Raw genomic sequence first — 22,054 nt, forward strand, 5'->3', positions numbered from 1 at the left:
TTCCCACTGGGCAGAAAGTAGGGAGGTCCATTATGATTTCTGACTGGCATTTCATTATTTGTACATTAACCTCTGGTGTGGTGTGCGGTTAGGAACTCATGTCATTCGTGGCCCCAGAAAAAGACTTCTAACTCTAAAACTTGAAACATTCCGCTCTTGTAGGAGGTCCTTAGTTATACAGCGATGCTCCTGATGTCAAGGTGGTATTTTTAACGTTTATTGAATCTGCTAATCTCGTTTCATCATTTTGTTACAGATTGATGTTCTCAAAGCAGATCTGGAGAGTGCAGAATGGAAAGTTTTAGAAAACCTTATTCTGGAAGATGTCCTGGAACAAATTGGACAGCTCACCTTTGCGATTCACCTCCACTGGCCCGGTTTTGAGGTCAGTGGCGGTGACAGCAGTGTCGTGCGATTCTGGTACAGCCTCCTCAAGGAGGTAGAACTAAAGGGCTTCAGGCTTTTTCATAGTTACAAAGATTTGTCTAAACCCCAGCTGTTCCTGAAGAAGGACATTTTCAATGCAAGTAGCTGTTATACTCTGAGTTGGGTGAATACAAGGTGGACCTAGGGTGCCAGACCTCATCAAGAGCTCGGGGACGCAGATGCAGAATGAGGCATGTCCGGCGTGCTAACGATTGGTGTCCTGTCCCGCCTCCTCCCACTAGCCTGTCAGCTGCTCTGGGCGGGGGTTGTGTGATTGCCTGTGGCAGGGACACACTCAACACCTGTGGTTGGGATGAACACAGGAGTGCCACCGGGGTCCATCTCCATTGTCCAAAGCCCAGGCCTTTCACCTGTTTGCCTCTGGCAGAGGGGGGATGCTTGTCGTTTTTCATTGTAACTGAGAGGATAACCCCCACTCATCTGTTTTCCCTAAAATCCACTATATATCTAAAATCCATGAATTCACCAACATGAAAAAGAAATTACATAAAATTTTCCTTTTTTCCTGGGTTGATGAGATTCTTAAGTTTGTAGCTAACTGGGTAACATAGGGCCTTTCCCTTGGCTTTCACTCCCCCTCTTTCAAGGTTGTTTTTGTTCAGCTGGTCCATGACATTCTTTAGGACCTTGTAGATTTCAGCCATTCAGCTTCAGCCTTTGCGGAGGCCGTGCTGTGGCTTTAGAAGCACCCCTGATGCTGGTTTCCGGGGACTCAGACACACCAAAGTCTGTCACTGAGTTTAAAAGACTAGACTGTCAAGAACTTGAACTCAGGATCTTTTCATACTCAGCCTTAAATCCCCTTCTGCTCCTACGAACTAAGCACAAAGCAGAATTTGGGTGTCTGTGCTATTGTCTCCACTGACTTCAAACCTGATTTCTCAACCACCGCCTTGCTTATGCTGTCAAATCTTTTTTTTTTTTTTTTTTTTTAACACATTATGTCAAAGATTAAGTGAGTTTTTCTCTACTGCCTGTGGACATTTGTTAGAAGACTGCGGCCTGAGAGCCTAAGTCTGTCTCTTTCCTGAGATGCTTACATTGGGTTTCAATAACCCCAGTCCTTTCTATATTTTTAAAAATTAAACAGGAAATGTAGATTTTCAGTAGATAAAGTGATCTCCATCATTTTTATTTATGGGATTAGACATTTACCCCCATGAATGATTTTCAAAAAGTCTACTTCAAACAAGTCAAGTAGTTAGCATAAAAATAAACCAAATTATTACCTTATTATAAATTAAGTATATTTTCTGGATTTTTTTTTTTTTTAACATCACAAGAGAGCAAGAAAACTATAGACTCATTGTCCAAGAAACTTGGGGAGAGAGCAGAATGCTGGTTGCTACTAGACTTTATTCCTTCTCCCACCTTTTTACCGCCTTCTACCCCAGCTGTGTGCTGGGTTGGCTTTTTATTTCTTGCAGTGGTTTGAAAATACCATGCCCTCAAGTGAGAAACCAAAATATAGTAGAGTTAGATGATCTTACTGACTTCAGTTCAAAAGGGAACAAGACTTTCTGAATAATAAGCTTTTTATTTTTAAAATGCACAGTACATTAGTAAAAGTCATTGAGATGGGAGCTTAAAATAGCAGCTAAGTTGCTCTCTACGTCCATGGGCATCTCAAAAGCACAAAGAGTTTATGAAAATCTCTGAAATGCCTGGTGTCACAGCCTCTAAAACAAAGTTACCTTTAGTCCACTTCCTGCTTGGATTGTATCACAGATCCTCTCTTTTATTTTTTTAATTAAAATTTTATACAGTGAAGTCTATACAATAAACCTTTTTATACATTTAACCCTGTGAGCCTTCTTCTACACCGGAGTATGAAGTGTGCTAATCTGATGTGTCCAGTCTGACCAGATTTTAGGTACATACACGCCCATATTAAGATTTTTAATTCAGGGGATTGAAGATTGATGGACTCACTGAAAAGCCCCCTTTGTACAGGGCAAGTCCCCATTTATTGCAGACTGGTGGTACAAACATAGACTTCATCACATTATATATATATATATATATATATAATCTGAAGCAAGAATGGCTGTACTGTTAAGGAAAAAAAAAAAAACCACAAACTCAAAATAAATTGCAAACACACCCACCCACACCCACCTACAAGGCAGCTTGTTCAATAGTTTTTTGTACTTATTTTGTGCTTATTTCTAAGACTGTCCTTCATTCCCTTCAAGGATAGTTTGAAATTTATGATGACTATCCTGACTGTTGCTATGGTTTCCCCTACCTCTGAAATTTATTATGCTTATTGTGTAGGCTGGGGTTTCTTAACCTCAGTACAGATTGCCATTTTGGGCTGGATTATTCCTTGTTGGGAGAGAGAGGGCTGTTCCGTGCCTTGTACAATGTTCGGCAGCATCCCTGGCCCTCCCCACTAGCTGCCAGGAGCACCTCCCCACTCCCCTCTCAGTTGCAACAACCAGAGACGGCTGCAGACCATCCCCCTGTGGAGAGCTACCGGTGTAGGCCATGAGCAAGGGTCTGGGGTAGCACAGCACGGCTGTTTGGGAAGATCCCACTTGTGAAGGCAAAACAAGAGCCAGTGCCACTGTGACCCCCATAAGAGCAGCACAAACAGAACCCAGAGAAGGGGCAGAGTCAAGAGCTACTATGGAGAGCATCCTGTGTGCCCGGCACTGTACACAGATGGCTCCCAGTTCTCCCAGCAACCCTGCACAAAGGTGTAATTTGCCCCATTACACAGGTGAGGAAACTCTGAGAGGGTTAGTAGCTTATGCAGATGCTGCCACTAGTAGATGGTACAGTAGGGAATTGCTCTCTAGCTTTCAGATCCAGAGGCTGGGTAGGTCCCCTTCCCTCCGCTGTGCGGCCTCCACAGTCTCTAACAGACATTGAGATACCAGGCCCAAAGGACTTTTTACTTCCTTACTAGTAAATTGGGAGGGGGGAGGGAAGCTACAAATACACTAACACACTAACATCAGACCTGCCGATCTGTTAGAGTTTGGGACGTTTTGGTAGCATGCAAGTTTCGTTTAAGCAATCTACTTAATTAAAATATGCCTGCCAAATGGAAACTTCCTGAAAGGATGGGGGGCCCAGTGACTTCTTTGTCAATATTTCAGGTTGCCAGAAAAGCTCTTGCGAGGCCTGGAAGCAGCTCTCGGCCCTGGCTTGTCCCACTATGTGGCACTTTCCTCTTGGGTTTTAGAAAGGGCCCAGTCACTTGGAAATGCACTGTGTTTCCTGTGTTTTCAAGCCAGTTTTGACCTGCAGGTTCACGAGCCTCATCTTAGCAGACCAAGGCCTGTAAGTGAATCTGAAAATATAAATTTAATAATGTTCTTCAAATGATTTTAAAAAAACCTTATTTAGGTGAAAGACATAAAGGAGCTATGTCAGAGATTCAGAAATCACCTTTTGGCGCAAACTCTGTCACAATTCAAGATTAAATTCAAAGGAAAGGAATTTCCCTTTTGCCTTCTCTTTGAGCGATTGTATCTGATGGCAGCTTGAACAGGTTATCGCATAAATATTTGCAACTATTTGATGTGTTAAAATGAAGAAAGTTAGGGAGAAGTAAGCAAATATCTGTTAGAATTCACCCATCTGTATCAGGGTAGAACAAAAGTAAATCCATGAGTTTACAGTGTTTAGTCCAAGTGAATTATTCACGTATGCCCTCTCTGCCTTGGCTATACGATCTTAGATACAGTAAATACAGTATAAGATCTGTATCTCCCAAGTATTACATGTTTGGGTTTTGCAAAGCTTTGGTTAATACCAGGGAGCTCATCTTATCATTGCATTTTGTCAGATTAAAAGTGAAACCCTCATTAAAACATTATTATTCTTGACAACACAACAATACCTCCAGGCTCCATTAATATAATTGTTCTTTTCAGCTGGAGATAAGTTTATGTTTGCCTTTGAAGCAATAACATAATTCTTTTTGTATTAGCCAACTGCCGCTTCTTTGTGAGTTCAAAAACACATTTAACTTTATGTAAAAATGTCTTTTTCTTATTGAAAGAGGTATTTGAACTTGACTTACCACATGAAATCATAACCCAAAGATTCAATGTATTTTTTTAAAAAGATTTTATTTATCTATTTGACAGAAAGAGATCCCAAGTAGGCAGAGAGGCAGGCAGAGAGAGAGGAAGGGACAGGCTCCCCACTGAGCAGAGAACCTGATGCAGGGCTAGATCCCAGGACCCCGAGATCATGACCTGAGCCAAAGGCAGAGGCTTAACTCACTGAGCCACCCATGCGCCCCTATCCAATGTGTTCTTAAACTGCCTAAATTTAGAAGATACTGAAATTCTTTATGTTTCTGTCCTTAAGGAAAATAAATCAAGTGAGTTTAATGTCACATTTTAACACTATATGGAAAAATGCTAGTTTCATTAAAATTAATGCTTTGTGGGGCATCTGAGTGGTACAGTCAGTTGAGCATCTGACTCTTGGTTTCAGCTAGGGTTGTGATCTTAGGGTTGTAGGATTAAACCCCGTGGCAGACTCCCCACTCAGCACGGAGTCTGCTTGTGATCCTCTCTCCCTCTTCTCCACCCCACTGTGCATGTGTGTGTGTGTGTGCACACGCACGCACGCTCTCTCAAATAAATAAATCAATCTTTGGGGGAAAAACAATAATTAATTCTTCTTAAAACAAGCAACATTCCCGTGGGCACACTGATGGGGCCCAACTCTAATGGGAGAGACGAAGAAAATGCCATTCACTAGGTTCTGTTTTACTAAAGGATGAAACACAGTCTCAACAGCGGAGTGTTTCTTTTGAACTACCTCACTCGGAGACAGCAAGCTGGAAGCCACAAAGACTATGCCACAAAGATGACAGTTTAAAAAATCCACAACTAAGTCGATTATGGGGAGGAGGCAGAACAGTAGGATGAAAGGAGAAAGACTGTGCTGCTGTCACTGACTAGCTGTGTGGCATCGAGCAAACCATCACCTTTATTGGCCTATTTGCTTATCTGAGGTTGGAATATTTGATTTTTGAGGTTTCTTCCATCTTGAAAATCTCATTATTCTAAGATTTTTGTGATTGGAGAAGGCTCAGACAGTGGCAGGGTAATTTCGTGATTTGTGTGCTATGAAGAGAAGCCTTGGGATAAATTTAGAAGAATCCAAATGATGTGCTTATTCAGAAGAAAAGGCCTGGATAACAGAGGAATGAATTCGTGATGATGGCTCTACAGTCAAATGAAGTGCCCTCAGGCCAAGTACCTCTTCGGATAATATGCTTAAACTCACAGGGTTCTAAAAACCGGAGTGTTTCAGACTACACTGGTTTATACAACTGTTTACAGAATATCCTAATGAAGTGGCACTATCTGAAGATACTAGATTAAGTGTGTATATATGTGGTGATCCTTCTGTATGTGCATGTGTGAACGTGCATGTGTGTACACAACACACACATATGTACATATACACTCACATGTATGGCGGAACGCCCAAGAGGGAAAAATCTTCATACATACAAAGCTCAGAGGGAGCCTAGACCCAGACAGGTAGAGCAGGAACCTACTCAGCAGGAGTCTGAAGGGGTTAGTGGACCAGCCGAGCTAGAGGCCTACAGCACCAGAGATAAGGGGGAAAGGACTGGCACAGAGACACCTGCACTGTGGGCCCTGGGAGGGCTACACGACCTCAATGCAAGAGCCCTAAAAAAAACCTACCGCCCTCATCCCCAAACCCCAACACAAGAAAGCCTATCCTTGCTGCAGCTCTGGGAGGAACTACAAGTTTCCCATGAGAATTTGAAACCTCTGGTCTGCTTGAGGAGTTGAATTTATATTAATCTCATGGGGAGGAAAACCGTAAGCTGAGAAATGAAGATAAAAAACCGAGGGAGTGAAACATAAGGGTGTATGGCAGAAATGAATGTAAAACCACTGTGAAGGTACTCTTCAACTTAGGCTACAAAGATTTCTTCAAAAAAGAAAAAGCATGAACTGCTTAAGATGAACGCCTGATAGAAAATTACAACTGACAAGGTAGTGGCCCACCATGAGGTAAATGCTAGGGTTTTCAGCTCAAGCACTTGATGTAACAAGTCTTAAAGTATAATACCAATTGTTTAAAATGATTAAAGGCATGAAAGACTATATAGAAACCTTAAGAAAATGATATATGAAGAACAGGTAGATATAAAAATCTATAAAACTACTTCCATAAAGGGAAAGTCACTGGAATACATTTAATGGATTAAGCGGCAGAGTAGACACAGCTGAAGAGATTGCAAAGCAAACTGGAAGATAAACCTGAGGAAACTACCCAAAATGAAGCAGAGAAAAATTTATATTCTTAATGTATTTTGAGTAGTCTGAACCTTTGATTCCTTTCCGAAGATAAAGCAGTTTAGTTGAATATTTGAGCCATGGGTGTATAAAGCGGTGCTAGACCCATTTCATGTAATATGGTAGCCATTAGCCGCAGGTCGCTACTGAGCACTTAGAATGTGGCTAATGTGACAGAGGAACTGAATTTTAAATTGTTTACTTTTAATTAACTTAATTTAGAAACATCTACCTGATTCAGTTACTAGAAAGCTCTGATATATTTGCAACAGCTTGGGCTTGGTACATCGACTTAGTGTGAAACAGGCAAAATTATCTGATGAATATTTAGTGTCTAATTGAGACATGCTGTTAATGTGTGAAATACATACCAGGTTTCAAAGACTTTAGTATGAGGAAAGTAAAATATTTATTTAAAAAATAATTGAGGGGCACCTGGGTGTCTCAGTTGGTTAAGCTTCTGACTCTTGATTTCAGCTCAGGTCATGATCTCAGAATCTTGGTATCGAGTCCCACATTAGGCTCCATGCTCGGTGGGAAGTCCGCTTGAGATTCTCCTTCCCCCTCTTCCTCTGGCCCTCCCTCCCAGCTTGCGCTAAAATAAAATAAATAAATATTTTTTTAAAAAAGATTTTATTTCCAGAGAGAGAGAGAGGGAAAGAGAGCAAGAGTACAAACAGGGGGAGTAGCAGCCAGAGGGAGAAGCACGGTCCCTGCTGAGCAAGAGAAGTGGAGTCCCTGATGTAGGACTTGATCCCAGGACCCTGAGATCATGACCTGAGCTGAAGGCAGATGTTCACTGACTTGAGCCACCCAGGCATCCCTAAATCAATCTTTTAAAAAGATAACTGAATGTTGAACTAATACTTTGGATATATTATATTAGATGAAATGTATTATTAAAATTAATATCCCATTTTTTAAATGTGGCCATTAGAAAGTTAAAAATTGTACACATGAAAAAAAATTACACAAATGGCTCACATTTTCTATTAGCACTATCCTGTAATGTGTACTTAAAAAATGTTTGAGATTTGAGTCAGTCCCTCAGATCGCAAATGCTGAAGAGTGAAGAATAGGATGTGGGGAGCTAGAAAATTCCTCTAAAGATTGTGATTGCAGTTACAGGAAGCTGTACAGGCAGAGGAGTTTGCTCTTTCTTTGTCACTAAAACTAAAGCCCCTCTAAGGACTCTGGTTCCAAGCTGCAACTTTTTTCCTTTAAGATCCAGATAAAATGACAGTGTTTAGGTTGAGAAAGCTGTTTCCACAATTATTAAAATGATTACGAACATATAAATACAGAAAATGTGTATACATATCTTCACATGCATATATATACACATACCTAAATGTACACGCACACTACGCATGTATTTATGTCTGGCTAACAAAATTTCTCTTACATGTACCAAACAGTGCCATTTCTGAAATACTTAAGACAAACTCAGACTCTGCAGCACTGGTTCTCCTCCTTAGTGTGAAGGTCAACTGGGGACCTTGCTAAAGTGCTGAGTTTGACCCAGTGAATGAACATACAGCTTTTTCGGTATATTCACATTAATATACATTCAAGTATATATTAATATAAATATCTTTATATTTCCCAATGGTGTTCTTTTGTTGGTTCATTTGTTTTATTTACCCATTGATCAAAGCGAGAACATTTGAGAACATGGGTGTTCTCTGCAAATCTATGGGCTCTCACGAATTTGGAGCCACATGCTGTGATAGAAACGTCTTTCTACTGGATCATCTCTTCTTCATAGGTCCCCTCGCACCTGCCTTGTTTCTACTGTATTTCATCAGTTACTGTATGATCCACTAAGAGAGAACGCTGCCAATTAAACCATGACACAGCACTGATTTTAAGACACAGCCCTATTTCAGAGATGTCAGTATGTGGAAAACATGCATCTTTGATTGCACACCGCATCGGCGTTCCCTAGGTCTCACCCTGAAACCCACATTGAGTGGATGGCACTTCGCACGTGCCTTCCTCATACCTCATTTCGTGATGGCTCTTCCAACTACTCTCTCTTCTCCTCTTCTGTATCTCAGCGAGCAACACCATCATCTCTAGGTGATTCTCATGTAGAGGGTTCTCAGTCTACACTGAGACTTCAAGGAAAGCTTTCTATAATCATTGGTGGTGCTGCAGGCCTTACGGCTGTCATTCAAGAGTTTAATATTTCACTGTCAATTTCCTTCTGGTAATTTATAAATATGCCAATAAGGGCATCAACCAGCCTCACAATGCTTCGTCAAGAATCACTCTATACTTATTTACTTAGAGAAGTGCCTGTTTGATACTGTTTCCTGTTCCTTATCTTAAAACTGTCTCCTCATAAGGACAAAATATTCCCAGCTTCTGCTTCAATATTTAAATATTTATTTGATTAACACTTTCAGTAAAGCATCACTTTTATGCTAACCTTTAGGAGGGAAATCTGGGTGTGATCAAAAAGCTGCAGTGAGGAAAAAGGGCCAGAAGGTAACCACTTAATTCCAATAACACAATCTTGAGACTTTTTTAAGCTGGAAAAGAACCTCACTTATTTGTATACTCTGAAATGGGTGCAGTCATAACTCAGTGCCACCACTGAGTGAACAAATACGGAATGTGTTAGACTTAATCTGTGTGCTGTCAGCGTGCCGCCCCATATTTCTGATATTAACTAGAATAAATCCACTCATATACCATATTCATATATCATCCCCACTTCTAAAAGCATTTCTCCCCATAAAATAAAAATGACCATTTAAAATCTGCAGATGGTTTAAGCTGTTGTCTCAACAGTTAAGACTTAAGACTAAGAATGAAAATTTTGATAACACTTTCTAGAAAAAATGCTTTATTTAAAAATACGATTTTTTTAAAAAAGAGACAACTTTTATATACAGTTACTTAGTTTAGAAACAGTCAAAAACACAATAAAATAAACCCAGATTTAGAAATTATGATTTGTAACATATACAATACTGATGCTGAACAAGATCGCTTAAATGTATGATTAATTCTTTCTGTCCCATCACAATTCAATCATTCACATTTGTTAAAACCAGTGGTTTGGGACTAAAGAAAAGGTTTTGTGTGAATTCCTTCCTCTTTGGGAAGGGCAGCCACTCTTACTGGCAGATACACAAAGGCAGAGGCCGGGCAGTGTGTTCGTATTTCTTTGAGTGTCTGTGTGCCCCAAAATAACATGTCTTACCGTTTTTTATTCTCTTTTTCTATCTTCTTTGAAATTTATTTATATGTGGCCATAGTGCCAGGTCATCTATACCGGGCCTTTTTAAAAGTTAATTTTTTGAAAATGGAAGTCTTTAAGCACAAGGAGCATGAATCGTTCTCAAGAGCCCAGTGCCCTTAGGATATCAACATTCAACATGATTTTGGTCTCTAAGTCAGCACTCTGAGCAGCTATGAACCAATGTTTTTAAGCATGGTACTGAAATATTTCAAAGCACATTCAAATATTCACATATCTTACAGAGATTTGTAACAAAACAGGAGAAATGGCTTGTCAACCAAAGTGCTGTTAGCTACTCTACTCAAGAGGCTATCCTGATTTCACAATCCAAGTTCTTAAACATTTTTTTTTTTTAAACCAACTAGTTATTGCTTCTCAAACTGGGGAATGACAGCCATTTTCCTGGAGTGTCAATTTTATTCGAAGATTCGGAGCGAAGTTAAAAATTTTTCTACTCCTAAAAAGTTCTGTTGCATATATTCATAAGCAAAATCAGAATAATTTTAAAGATCAAACACACTACTTCAAAGAAATTACAAGTTGACATTTTAGACGACGCCCTCATACCCCATCTCCTATGAGGAGTATTTCAGTAGTAACATCTATGAATCGATGACCTAGGAGACCCTGATTTCTGGAAGTGTAGCCAGGTCCTTACAGATAGTAAATACAAATAAAACTCAAAGTCTTGACTCAATTCTCTTGAGTTTCACTTTCAAAAATAACATAATTCTCTTATAACATATAGTCCTGTCTATACTGACTGGGAAGAAAGCCAAGGAAAAAAACTCTGGACTGTTTATTTTCCATTGTTTAATAGTTAAAGAAACACTGCAGTCAGAGAAGATTGCTGCCTTACAAGTAAACATACGATATATGTCATAAAAAATAGAACTCTTGAATCCAAAGATCTGAACTTGACCCACCAAAAATAATGGAAACAATAATTGTGCATGGTTTTACCTTCTTTCAGATTCACATTAAATTACATCGTCCCTGCTCCTACTTCCCTTTTTGTTGAAAAGGTAAACATGGTGCCTTTCAGAATTATCTGTCATTAATTATATTACCTCCTTTAAAACCCCCAATCCACCAGGGATTCTTCCTCAACCCCAAAGAGATCCTTTCGGTATGTCAAGGTGGGGGTGGTTAAACCCAGACTGCCTGCCAACAACTACTACTCACCACAATGAAAGCCAATGGTCATTTCTGTATAAATAACATCTATAAAGAACAAAATGAAGTTGCCAATGAAATTGTGTGAGCCAAATTTACCAAAAAAAATTTTTAAACAATGGGTCAATTTCATAAGGCCATGTAAGGAAATCCTAATTTGTAAATCAAGTTGTCATCCAACACATTTAATAATTAAATATAGTTAAATATGATATTGGATCAAAAATGACCCTAGATAAGGATTAGTCTCATTAATCCCACAACTTAATGAGACCATCCCAACCACACGTTATGACTTTAGAGGTTTCATGAGGATGCCACACTGCCCCTATACACACTTTATCATGAGCTTTAAATCGACTGTAGAGTTTTGTGGTCTTCCAGTCCCAGATGTTCAATTTTCCATTGCCATCTCCTGAAATCACATAGCTAGAATGGGAAGAGAAATAAATTCAAATTGTTAAATTCACCTTGATTAAATTGTTAAATTCACCTTAAACTGACAAAATGGATAAGAAACAGGGAGTTTATCTTTTTCATGGTAATATAAGTCAGTGTGAACACACAATGCTCAGTGAGAATAACAGAGTAGAGCTTAAAGCAGTCTATGATTTAAACTTCTACCCAAACACTCTCCCCATCGAGCTACCGATCTGTGAGTAAAAAATGGATTAACCTGGAAGGTTGGGAAACCCAGGGCCACAAGAGAAGCAGTATCCAATCACTCTTTAGAGAGAAACAGTGCAGGGCAACCGGCCTCACATCGTGCAGGGGACACCTATCCTACTGTAATTGGACTCAACCACCTTCATAATTACTTTTTGGCTTCAACACTTCTGAAAATGTTTAAGACTAACTCGGAGGCAGGAGTCTACGGCACAATCCCTATCCTAAATATACAAGGTTACACAGACTTCTGGATTACTTCTCCTTATATATTTTAGTTAAGAACGAGAGAATGAATGCAGAGTTTTACTCATAGAGAGACTTTCTCTGGGTTTCACAAACAGTGCAGCCTAGAAAGACTCAAGAGCTGGATTTGAGGTCTCACCATAGAAAAGCTGCAGAAAGTTTTTAATGACAACACTGCAGTACAGAATTAATTCTGCCAGCATTTGATCACAGCCATCTAGTGATTACAGAAAAGCAGAGAGAAAATATGGCATAGACTGTATGGACAGCAACTTATGCTGTGGTTAAAGGGCACAAGACTAAGCAAGATAAAGAGACCCACTGAAGAACTTAAAAAAGCTAAATGTAGTTTTCATAACTTGTTCTTGTCCTTCCATCAGGCGTTGTGACAATCTGCATAGTAAACATGCGATTACGTATGGGACAGTGATTTTTAAACTGTTACTATTTGTACGACATTGGTTTATGTCATCACATTTGAATACGAGAATATAAAAGAAAATTTAAACTTACCTCATGTCTGGTGAAAAGTCCACCTGACAAGCATAACCTGCTACCATATGGCCCTTAAAAATTTTTTTCTTATTCAATCTAAATCTGTTCTGTGCTCCAAAAATTAAGATTTGGTTGTCCATCGATTGGCAGGCTAACCATTTCCCTGTGAATTCAATAAATGAGACATGTTAGACCAAGACTGAAAATTCTGAAAAGACTTTTTATTTTCAGTCTGTTCAGATGTTAATATTCTTTTGTTCCCAATTGCTTTATAATAATAGGAAAATGAATTTACCATACCAGCTATAAAGTGTTACAAATTTGTCACTGACAAGAGGGATTTATATATAAAGAAGTAATGGATTTTGCTCAAATAATCCCATATCATTGAGCACTCTTCATATAAAAGCCTTTTTTGTTTGAATAAGGATATGCAGAAATTCTGAGTTTAGCATGAACAACACTAAAGAAAATTTTATGAAATGAAATTAATTTTAGGAGTAAGCACAGACAAGAGAACCACGGGGGAAAAGAGACTTATCTGTGTTAATTATGGGAAAAGGAAAGATTAATGCTAGGTAAGAAAACCTAGGATTATTAAATAAAACCATACAAAAAAGAGGTATCGGAACTGTTCCTGAAAGGCCAAACTGCTTTTATCTACCCAAGATTCACCAAAGTCTCTAGAGCCCAAACTGCAGTTATCTTCTTGCATCCGACATACTTGCACACTTATTAAGGAAGGGAATGCTCTTAACAATATTCAGTCTGAGAGGGTAGATGATCTTGTTCAAGATGGGCACAATATTTGTAACAGGGAGTGTAAAAATTACTATATAAGGTGTAGAGAGAGACAAATGTGATGGTATATAACGTGGTGGTTATCAAAATCAGACCCAGTTAGGTGGCTCTTCTCATAAAAATCATAGGGTGCTTGACAAAAATGATCACTGATCTGCCTGTGGCAGACGCCTGGATGAAAGAGCAAAGGATTTCTTGCCGCCTCTTCCTTGCTCTACACTCACAGGAGCTATGGGAGTTAACAGGGGCCTCGGGGACAGTGCTGCCCAGACATCAGACCGTCTCCTCCAACACCCTCATGGACAGGGCTGAGTCAGTACACTGTCAGGATATCTGCAGTATAAATTACTTCGTACTTAGAAGGCGATGCTCTATTGAACAGAAAACAGTCGTAGCTGGATTTATCTTTTTTATTTTGCCTGAGAACATCTTTTACAGTAAATTGCTAAAGTATTCTTATTATGGGGAACAAGATCAAAATTGTCTATCCTCTGAAAGAAAAAGAGCTCACAATAAAATCACTAAATGATTGAACATGATTCTGCTGGAAGGAGAATTATTTAAAAACAACAACAACAACAAAAAAAACCCTGAGTCTCAGATGGAATGTTCCGTCAGCGTTAGCTGCAGTTCACTGTTTCTCCTCCTCCTCCTCCTTCTCTTTATTATTATTTTTAAAAACAAGAGAATGGGTGAGGTGACTCACAGATGAAAACCAGTGACTATTTTTAATATCGAAAAGGTTTCCTTATACAAGTATGGCCCTGTGACAGACTTCCCCTAGGAGGAAACGGCCAAAGTTCTTCTGAATACAGAAATCACACTTTGTCTTAGAGGCTCTTTTAAAACCACTTTCTTCCTACTCACTCACCGTTTGGAGACAAAGTCACCGCAGGCATCGAGTGCATACTGGGCTCTGCTATATACTTGAAATCCACAGGGATGTCCCTAAAATTTAAAAAACAGCTTCTCAGAATTAAGTAATTTCTAAAAAAGTACCTTTGGAAGAGTTCTCTCTTAAACTAAAGAGATATTCTTGAGATTATATATTTAATTAACCTTTCATGAGACTTCCTGGGAGGAAGGAAAAAAAAAAAAATCACAAAATGGCCTCCTGTTGCCTATTACCAGTCTTGTACTTCACAAGTGCCTTTCCATGATAATTATAATAGTGTTAGTGACTTAGTTTTCCAACTCTATTTGACTTAAACTTTGGTCTTTATGTTAAAAAAAAAAAATGTCTGTGATTGAAGTTCTCTGACAACGAACTCATCCAAGAATGTACCATGGTAGGCAGCAGCAAGATGTCTGAGGCAAGCCTACAGGGAGGGAGGTGTTCTTAGTTTACCTGCCAGTCAGCCTTAACTTGTTAACTCCGCAAGCAGGTGAGAGGGTTAAAGAGGCTTCGGCAGTGCAAGGGGATAGTGGGCAAAGCTGTACAGGGATCTGCAGGCAGGCAGAGCCCATCTGGAAGTAATGAGATTTCTGAATGGGTAAGGGAGATTTCCTTCCCTGGGTACCTGGTACCCAGGCACTGGGGCATCTTCTATTATTCTACATGTATATGGTGCAGGAGAAAAGTGCATTAAAGAAATTCTTATATGAGTGACACAAAGAATAAAACAAAGACAACAAAAATCCAAAACTAGTCACCTAGAACCGTGAAAAGTTCCAAATGCCTTTTTGTTTTTAATATTCTCCATGATTAAAAAAAAAAAAAAATCTCTTTAGTAATTCTGAAGGATCTTGGTCTTGTTGCTTTTCGTGAGTGACCAGAAATGTTTTTCACAGAGTAACATGTGGAAATCTGCTCAATAACAGAATATCAAGCAGCACTATCACTTTCTAACTATGGTTCAAGTTCCAAAGCTTTGATTAGTTAGAATAACAATAATTATAATAATAATTTGCCTTTACATAAGGATATTTTCTATCCATCTATCTACCCATCCAGAAGAAGTAAATGATTAGAAAAAACTTCTATGAGGCTGTTGGTTAGAACAAAGTATTTTTAGGTGTAACCTGGGGAACAGTATCATTTATCAAATTTCCAACCCTTTATTCCTCTCTAAAATACCAAAGAGAAGTGACATTCAAAATAACCCACATGTACTGAAAAGAACCTCAGTATGAAAAAGGTTCAACTGTTTTTTCCTCATATAAAATTATTTTCCAATAATAGTCAATAACATAGATTAAAACAGAAGAGCATTTCTAAATTAACCAGAGTGTAGGTTCAGATCAATCAATGTTTTCCTAAAAGTAAACAAACAAACAAAAGACTATACACAGATCCCTTATTTCAAGGACTCGATACAGTGAGGTCTAGAACAAGAAATGGGTCTGAACACTCTGTGAACATTGTTAACTGCTAGTGAAAATGTCTGCTGGGCATAGTTACATTTAATAAACACAACACTATTTTCTCATTAGAAACTAATTCAGTATAATAAGCTAGTAATTTATATCTTACATATAATCTTCAATCTGGAAATGAACGCTTTGAAAAAAAACCTTAATAAAAATCTGTGAAATTTTAGGGCACCGGGGTGGATCAGTGGGTTAAAGCCTCTGCCTTCGGCTCAGATCATGATCTCGGGGTCCTGGGATCGAGGCCCGCTTCAAGCTCAGTGAGGAGCCTGCTTCCCCCACCCTCTCTCTGCCTGCCTCTCTGCCTACTTGTGATCTCTCTGTCAAATAAATAAATAAGATCTTTAAAAAAAAATCTATGAAACTTTAAAGATACAAGATAAACAGTAGGATCAACATCTGTCAAAATTTCTTCTAAAAATATTTTAATATAATAAATACCTTTTGGAAAAAACATGTCTATGATATCTCATGAATCCAGCCAATTAGCATACCAGACTGTTCAATATCTAATGATAATCTCTTATTCTCCTTTAAAATTGTCTAATAATCTTAATAATATAGCATTGTTTATGAAAACCAGGTTTCCCTTAGTTTGTTTTCTTGTATCATTGTGCTACTCTTAGCAGGCATAGGGTGTTAAGTTTGGCAAACATCATCCATCTGAGGGTCCTAGTAATAAGAATTTTCCTACTGTTGGGGTCAGTTTTCACTTTGAGGTGGTCAGGGCCTCCCTTTCTGCAAGCTGCCAGTAACACTAGGAATCACCTTCATGGACGGATGTATGTGGTCAGCTCTAGGGATCCCGAGGTGATTTTGCTTCCTATTTGGCTCTGTAGCAAGACTGATGCTCACGTTTCCTTCTGACTCACTAAACTGGATGCAAGTTACCTTCTCTCCCCACCAGACCCTTCATCATCTAACTAACCAGCCATATGATTAAGAATGCAAGACCTGCATATTTTATGTAAGCCTCATGGTATGCATGAAGCAAAAACCTACTAATACACAAAAGAGAAACAGAAGAAAATCAAAGCATACTACTATAGAAAAATCATCAAATCACAAAGGAAGGGAGGAAGAAAGAAAGGAACAAAGGAACGACAAACAAGCAGAAAACAATGAACAAAATGGCACTAGTAGAAGTCCAGACCTCTCAGTAATTACCTCAAACGTAAATGGACTAAATTTACAAAAGACTCAAGTTAGGTGAATGGAAAAAAAAGGACCCAACTATATACTGTGTATAAGAGACTCACTTCAGTTTGAAGGACTGATAGTGAAAGGATAGAAACCATATCCCATGAAAATGGAAACTAAAAGCCAGGGTAGTTGCTATGCTTGTATCAAACAAAATAGACTTTAAGCCAAAAACTACAATAAGAGACAAAGAAGGCCATCAATTCATGAAGAAGATATAACAAATACACCCAATTTATACACCCAACATCAGACCACCTAAACACATAAAGCAAATGTTAACAGATCTGAAGGGAGAAATAGATAGCCAGCAATACAATAATACCAGGGGACATCCATATTCCATTGTCAACAACAGACAGGGCATCCAGACAGAAAATCAATAAGGAAACATTGCACTTAAATGACACATTAAACCAGGTGGTCCTAACTGATGTATATAGAACATTCCACCAAACAGAGCAGAATAGACATTCTTCTCAAGTGCGTATGAAATATTCTCCAGGATAGATCATATATGATGCCACAAGACTATCTTTAATATAGTTAAGATTGAAATCATATCAAGCATCTTTTCTGACCACAAAGGTAGGAAACTGGACATCAATTACAAGACAACTGGAAAATGTACAAGTATGTGGAGATTAACAACACACTACTAAACAAAACATGGGTCAAAGATGAAAACAAAAGGGAAATCAAAACCTATCTTGACACAAATGAAACAGAAACACAACATACCAAAACTTACGGGTGCAGCAAAAGCCAGTGGAAGTTTATACTGATAAATACTTACATTAAAGAAGAAGAATTTCAAATAAACAACTTAACTTTACACTTCCAAGAGCCAGGAAAAGAACAACAATCTAAGACCCAAGTTAGCAGAAAGAAAAAAAATACAAATGTCAGGGAGAAAACACATGAAATAGGGACTAGAGATAATAGAAAAGATCAATGAAACTAAGAGCTGGTTTTCTGAAAAAAAGAAAATAAACATTTAGCTAAACTAAGAAAAAAAGAGAAAAACTCAAAAACAGAAATGAAAGAGACAGTATGACTGATAACAGTGAAGCACTAATGGTCACAAGAAACTACTATGAACAATTATATACCAACAAATTAGAAAACCTAGAAGAAATGAATAAATTCCTAGAAACATGCAACTTACCAAGACAGACTCATAAAGATATAGAAAATCTGAACAGACCAATGATAACTAAGGAGATTGAAACAGTAATCAAAAACCACAAAAAATGCCCAGGACCAGATGGCTTCACTGGTGAGGTACAATAAACATTTAAAGAAGAATTAACAGTAATCCTTCTCAAACTCTTCCCCCCAAAAAAACAGAAGAGGAGGGAATACTTCCAAACTCATTTTATAAGGCCAGTATTACCCTGATGCCAAAGCCAGACAAAGACACTACAAGAAAACTATAGGCCAACATCCCTAATAAATATAGGTGCAAAAATACTCAGTCCAGGGGCGCCTGGGTGGCTCAGTGGGTTAGGCCTCTGCCTTCAGCTCAGGTCATGATCTTGGGCTCTTGGGATTGATACCCGCATCAGGCTCTCCGTTCAGCGGGGAGCCTGCTTCCCCTTCTCTCTCTGCCTACCTGTGATCTGTCAAATAAATAAAATCTTTAAAAAAAAAGTACTCAGTACAATTTTAGGAAACTGAATTCCACAGTACATTAGAGGAATCACATACCATGATCAAGTGGGATTTATCCCTGGGATGCAAGGATGGTTCAATATATACAAATCAATGAAATACAAATGGGAATGATAAAAAACATCATACAATAATCTCAAAAAATGGACAACATTCAATATCTTTTTATGATAAAAAGTCTCAATAAACTGGGTACAGGGGGAACGTAGCCACATGTGACAAGCCCACAGCTAACATCATACTTAAATGTGAACGGCTGAAAGCTTTTACTCTGGATCAGGAAGGATGTCTGCTCTAACCATTTTTAGTCAACGTAGTACTAAGTGTCCTAGCCAGAGCAATCAGGCCAGAAGAAAAAGGCATCCAAATAACAAAGAAGTAAAACTGTCTCTGTTTGCGAATGACATAGTATTATATATAGAAAACCCTAATGATTTCACACGCGCGCGCACGCACACACACACACACACACACACACACACACTGTTAGAGCCAATAAATGATTCAGTGAAGTTGCAGAATACAAACTCAGTATTAAAAAATCAGTTGCATTTCTAGACACTAACAATGAACTCTTGGAAAGAGAAATTAAGAAAACAATCCCATTTGTAATAAAAAACAAGAAAATACTTGGGAATAAATTTAACCAAGGTGAAAGATCTGTACTTTTTTTTTTTGCTGGTCATATTTCGCTGACCAATGTTCTAAATTCGAAAGCACACACAGGTGTTCTTAGAGCCCTGTAACTGCTGCTTCATTTAAATATTTACCAATTTTGTTTAAACCAGTCCAAGTTTTAAAATGGAGCTGAAATATCATCTGAAGATAGAAACATCTGAAAGTTTAAGTATAATCAAACTGTGTATAAACAAAACAAGTACACGGATATGTTTATGCTTCAGACTATGGTGCAAGTAATGTAAGGCGGCTCATATAAAACTTGAGGTCCGTATGGGATTCTTGGCATGTAACATCATTTCTGAAGTAAAAAAGATCTTAGTTATGAGAAAGTTTCAAATCTTGGACTTTAAGGATGACATTAAAACTGTGGATAGAGTACACAGCTGGCTGTCCACGAGTGGGGGCAGTCTGAAGAGGTTTACTGGTGGTGAGCAGGGGACAAACTGCGGTTCAATCACATGAAACCTTCAATTACCCAAATTTTCCTGACGAGGGTTAGGGAACCTGCTTAGTTCCCCAGAGAGACTCAGTTTCAGAAGCAAACTCCTGGCTTCCCACTTCTTAGAGCAGAGCATCTTCTGGGGTGGAAAGTCACACTTTTTAGGCCCTGCAAGGCTGTAACCACGGCTGAGCTGTGTTTCGTAACGGACTATAAGAACGAGCTGGGCGCCATCCAAACATTCCTTTGAACAAAAAGACTCTTACATATTTCTTCATAAATAAATGAAAAAACACTATCTATGATACTTAGTGAAACCAGTTTTAGTATTTCTTTAGGAAAGTTTTCCTTTCTCTCTCAAGGAAAGCAAAACTAACCAACATATTCTACAAATAAAACATTTGATTTTTACCATTATGTGTTACGAATGGCAGGACACAATGGGTGATGGCCTGGGGCCATTTTCGGTACTGAATAATCATAATGTAGACATTTAAAAACTTAAGAGATTTTTAAGTATTCTTTCTTTTTTTGGGTTGACTCTGAGGTCAGGGTTTAATGTTTAATTCCAATGGTGAATAACAGGGTCTATACATTTGTGGGTCCTACATCTCATCAGTCATTTTGCAAAGACAAAGTACCTAATAAACAACGAAAGGCAACACAATATAAACTTTTCACCAATGCAAGAAAAATGGCTCAAAATATATAACCTGTAGATAGACTGCTTGAAGACTATGAAATATAGCATATCTAAAGTTTTATTTCCATATTCTGGGTACTTAAATGTTTAAAATAGTTTGGTTGGCAAGCCAGATATCATAGTTGTGCAAATATTCACATGGTTGCCTATTAGCAGGCTTTTCTTTGGCTACAGATTTTTAAATTGCTTGATATAATTATATAAATCAGATATTCTACTGACAAAAACTCACCATTCCCAAACTCTTAGGCTCTTATCATCGGATGTGCTCACAAATCTCCTGTTCTCGTCAACAAAAACAATGGTGTTGACGGCCCCCAAATGCCGGTCATACTCCTGAACAATTTCCCCACTTCGAATGTCCCACTGTAGATCAAACAAGAGAAAAGGTAAAGACAGAAGTGGAGCAGATGTAAACTATGGAAAGTGAAGAAAAAGATCTCTAACATAATGACTGTTTTCTACTAAAAATAGACCATTAGCAGCAAGCACTAAACAAGTTAACACTCCTTATTCCATCCCCTTAATACAACATAAACTATAGGAATCTTAATAAAAAATATTGTAAAAAAGATTTACCTGCACAATCTTTTTATCAGACATACCAGCTACAAAAAGATTTTGCTTATCTTCATCGGGATTAAATTTGACACAATAGGGCACTTTTCGGTTTGTAAATCTTGATATACACTGTCCTAAAACCAAAGACTCAAGTTAAAGTAGGGAAGAGAAATCTGACCACTTCAAAGACAGCCTGGGGATTAAAATCTAGAGATGATTTACTTAATACATTTTGGAGAAGGCAGACTGCTTGTTCCTTACTATGAACTCTTTTCACAGATTTCTTATGATTAAAAATATTTTTTTCAAAAATAAATCTGGATCATCGACTGCAGAAGAGAGAAAGTGATTATGATGTGGAGCCGGAGTTGAGAACTACTGTGGGGTAAGCGTAGGGGCTCTGGCATCAGAGAGACGTTGGTTTAAATCAGTTCAGCCACTTATGAGCTGTGTGGCTCTGGAAAAGCTCCCCCTTTAAGCCTCAATTTCTTCATCTGTAATAATAATAGTAATTATAGGGCTATTTTAAGAATTGGATGTGATGCTGGATACAAGTGCCTAGTACAATGCCTGGTAAACAGTAAGTGTTCGATAAATATTAGCTATTATCTTTACCCTTAGAACTTGGTAAGATGAAAGATGGTCCTCTAATTATGCAAAATTATAGTAGCCACAATGTACTAAAATAATTAACGTCTGTGAATACATTAAACCACCTGACCCGTGGGTCTGTAGACAGACTTACTTTGTAATTAACAGGGGCAATTAAATTAATTCTGTTCGTCAGACATTTATTGTGCTTCTACTATGTGCAATGTAGTGTCTGGGTGGTGGAGGGGAAGATGAAGATAATTAACTCATCTACGGAAGATTTCAAATTTGCTTGCCTATCAGGATGTTCGCTTTATAAGTTGCATTTGATGGAAACAAAGGTTCAGAGTGAAAGAGCTACTTATGTAGCTGTGTTTGAACTCTATGAACATTTCATGGTATTAGCTGACAGTCGATGATACGCGAATGAGCAGCTATAGAAG

At 38.3% G+C, this 22,054-nt stretch overlaps 2 protein-coding genes across 5 annotated transcripts in view; one reads left to right on the top strand and one right to left on the bottom strand.

Moving 5' to 3' along the window:
- Window positions 1-22,054, top strand: part of METTL24 (methyltransferase like 24) — a 145,566-nt gene that overhangs the window by 95,305 nt on the left and 28,207 nt on the right. For 2 of the 4 annotated variants that reach the window (XM_082731979.1, XM_082731982.1), the window contains exon 5: window positions 257-385. In XM_082731979.1, the coding sequence (XP_082588105.1) occupies window positions 257-385 (129 nt within the window). Of the gene's footprint in view, window positions 1-256; window positions 2,246-3,554; window positions 3,739-22,054 lie in introns of those variants that run through there. The other 2 variants (XM_082731981.1, XM_082731980.1) reach the window with 2 other exon arrangements.
- CDC40 (cell division cycle 40) overlaps window positions 9,593-22,054 on the bottom strand; it is a 49,356-nt gene continuing 36,894 nt past the window's right edge. Inside the window, exons 11-15 of the mRNA XM_082731932.1 lie at window positions 21,039-21,154; window positions 20,692-20,825; window positions 14,264-14,340; window positions 12,610-12,754; window positions 9,593-11,613 (exon numbers count right to left, since the gene is read on the bottom strand). Of these exons, the coding sequence (XP_082588058.1) occupies window positions 11,436-11,613; window positions 12,610-12,754; window positions 14,264-14,340; window positions 20,692-20,825; window positions 21,039-21,154 (650 nt within the window). The 3' untranslated portion in view covers window positions 9,593-11,435. The remainder of the gene's footprint in view (window positions 11,614-12,609; window positions 12,755-14,263; window positions 14,341-20,691; window positions 20,826-21,038; window positions 21,155-22,054) is intronic.

This window comes from Mustela nivalis (assembly GCF_964662115.1).
Source record: "Mustela nivalis genome assembly, chromosome: 5".
Taxonomy (NCBI): Eukaryota; Metazoa; Chordata; class Mammalia; order Carnivora; family Mustelidae; genus Mustela; species Mustela nivalis.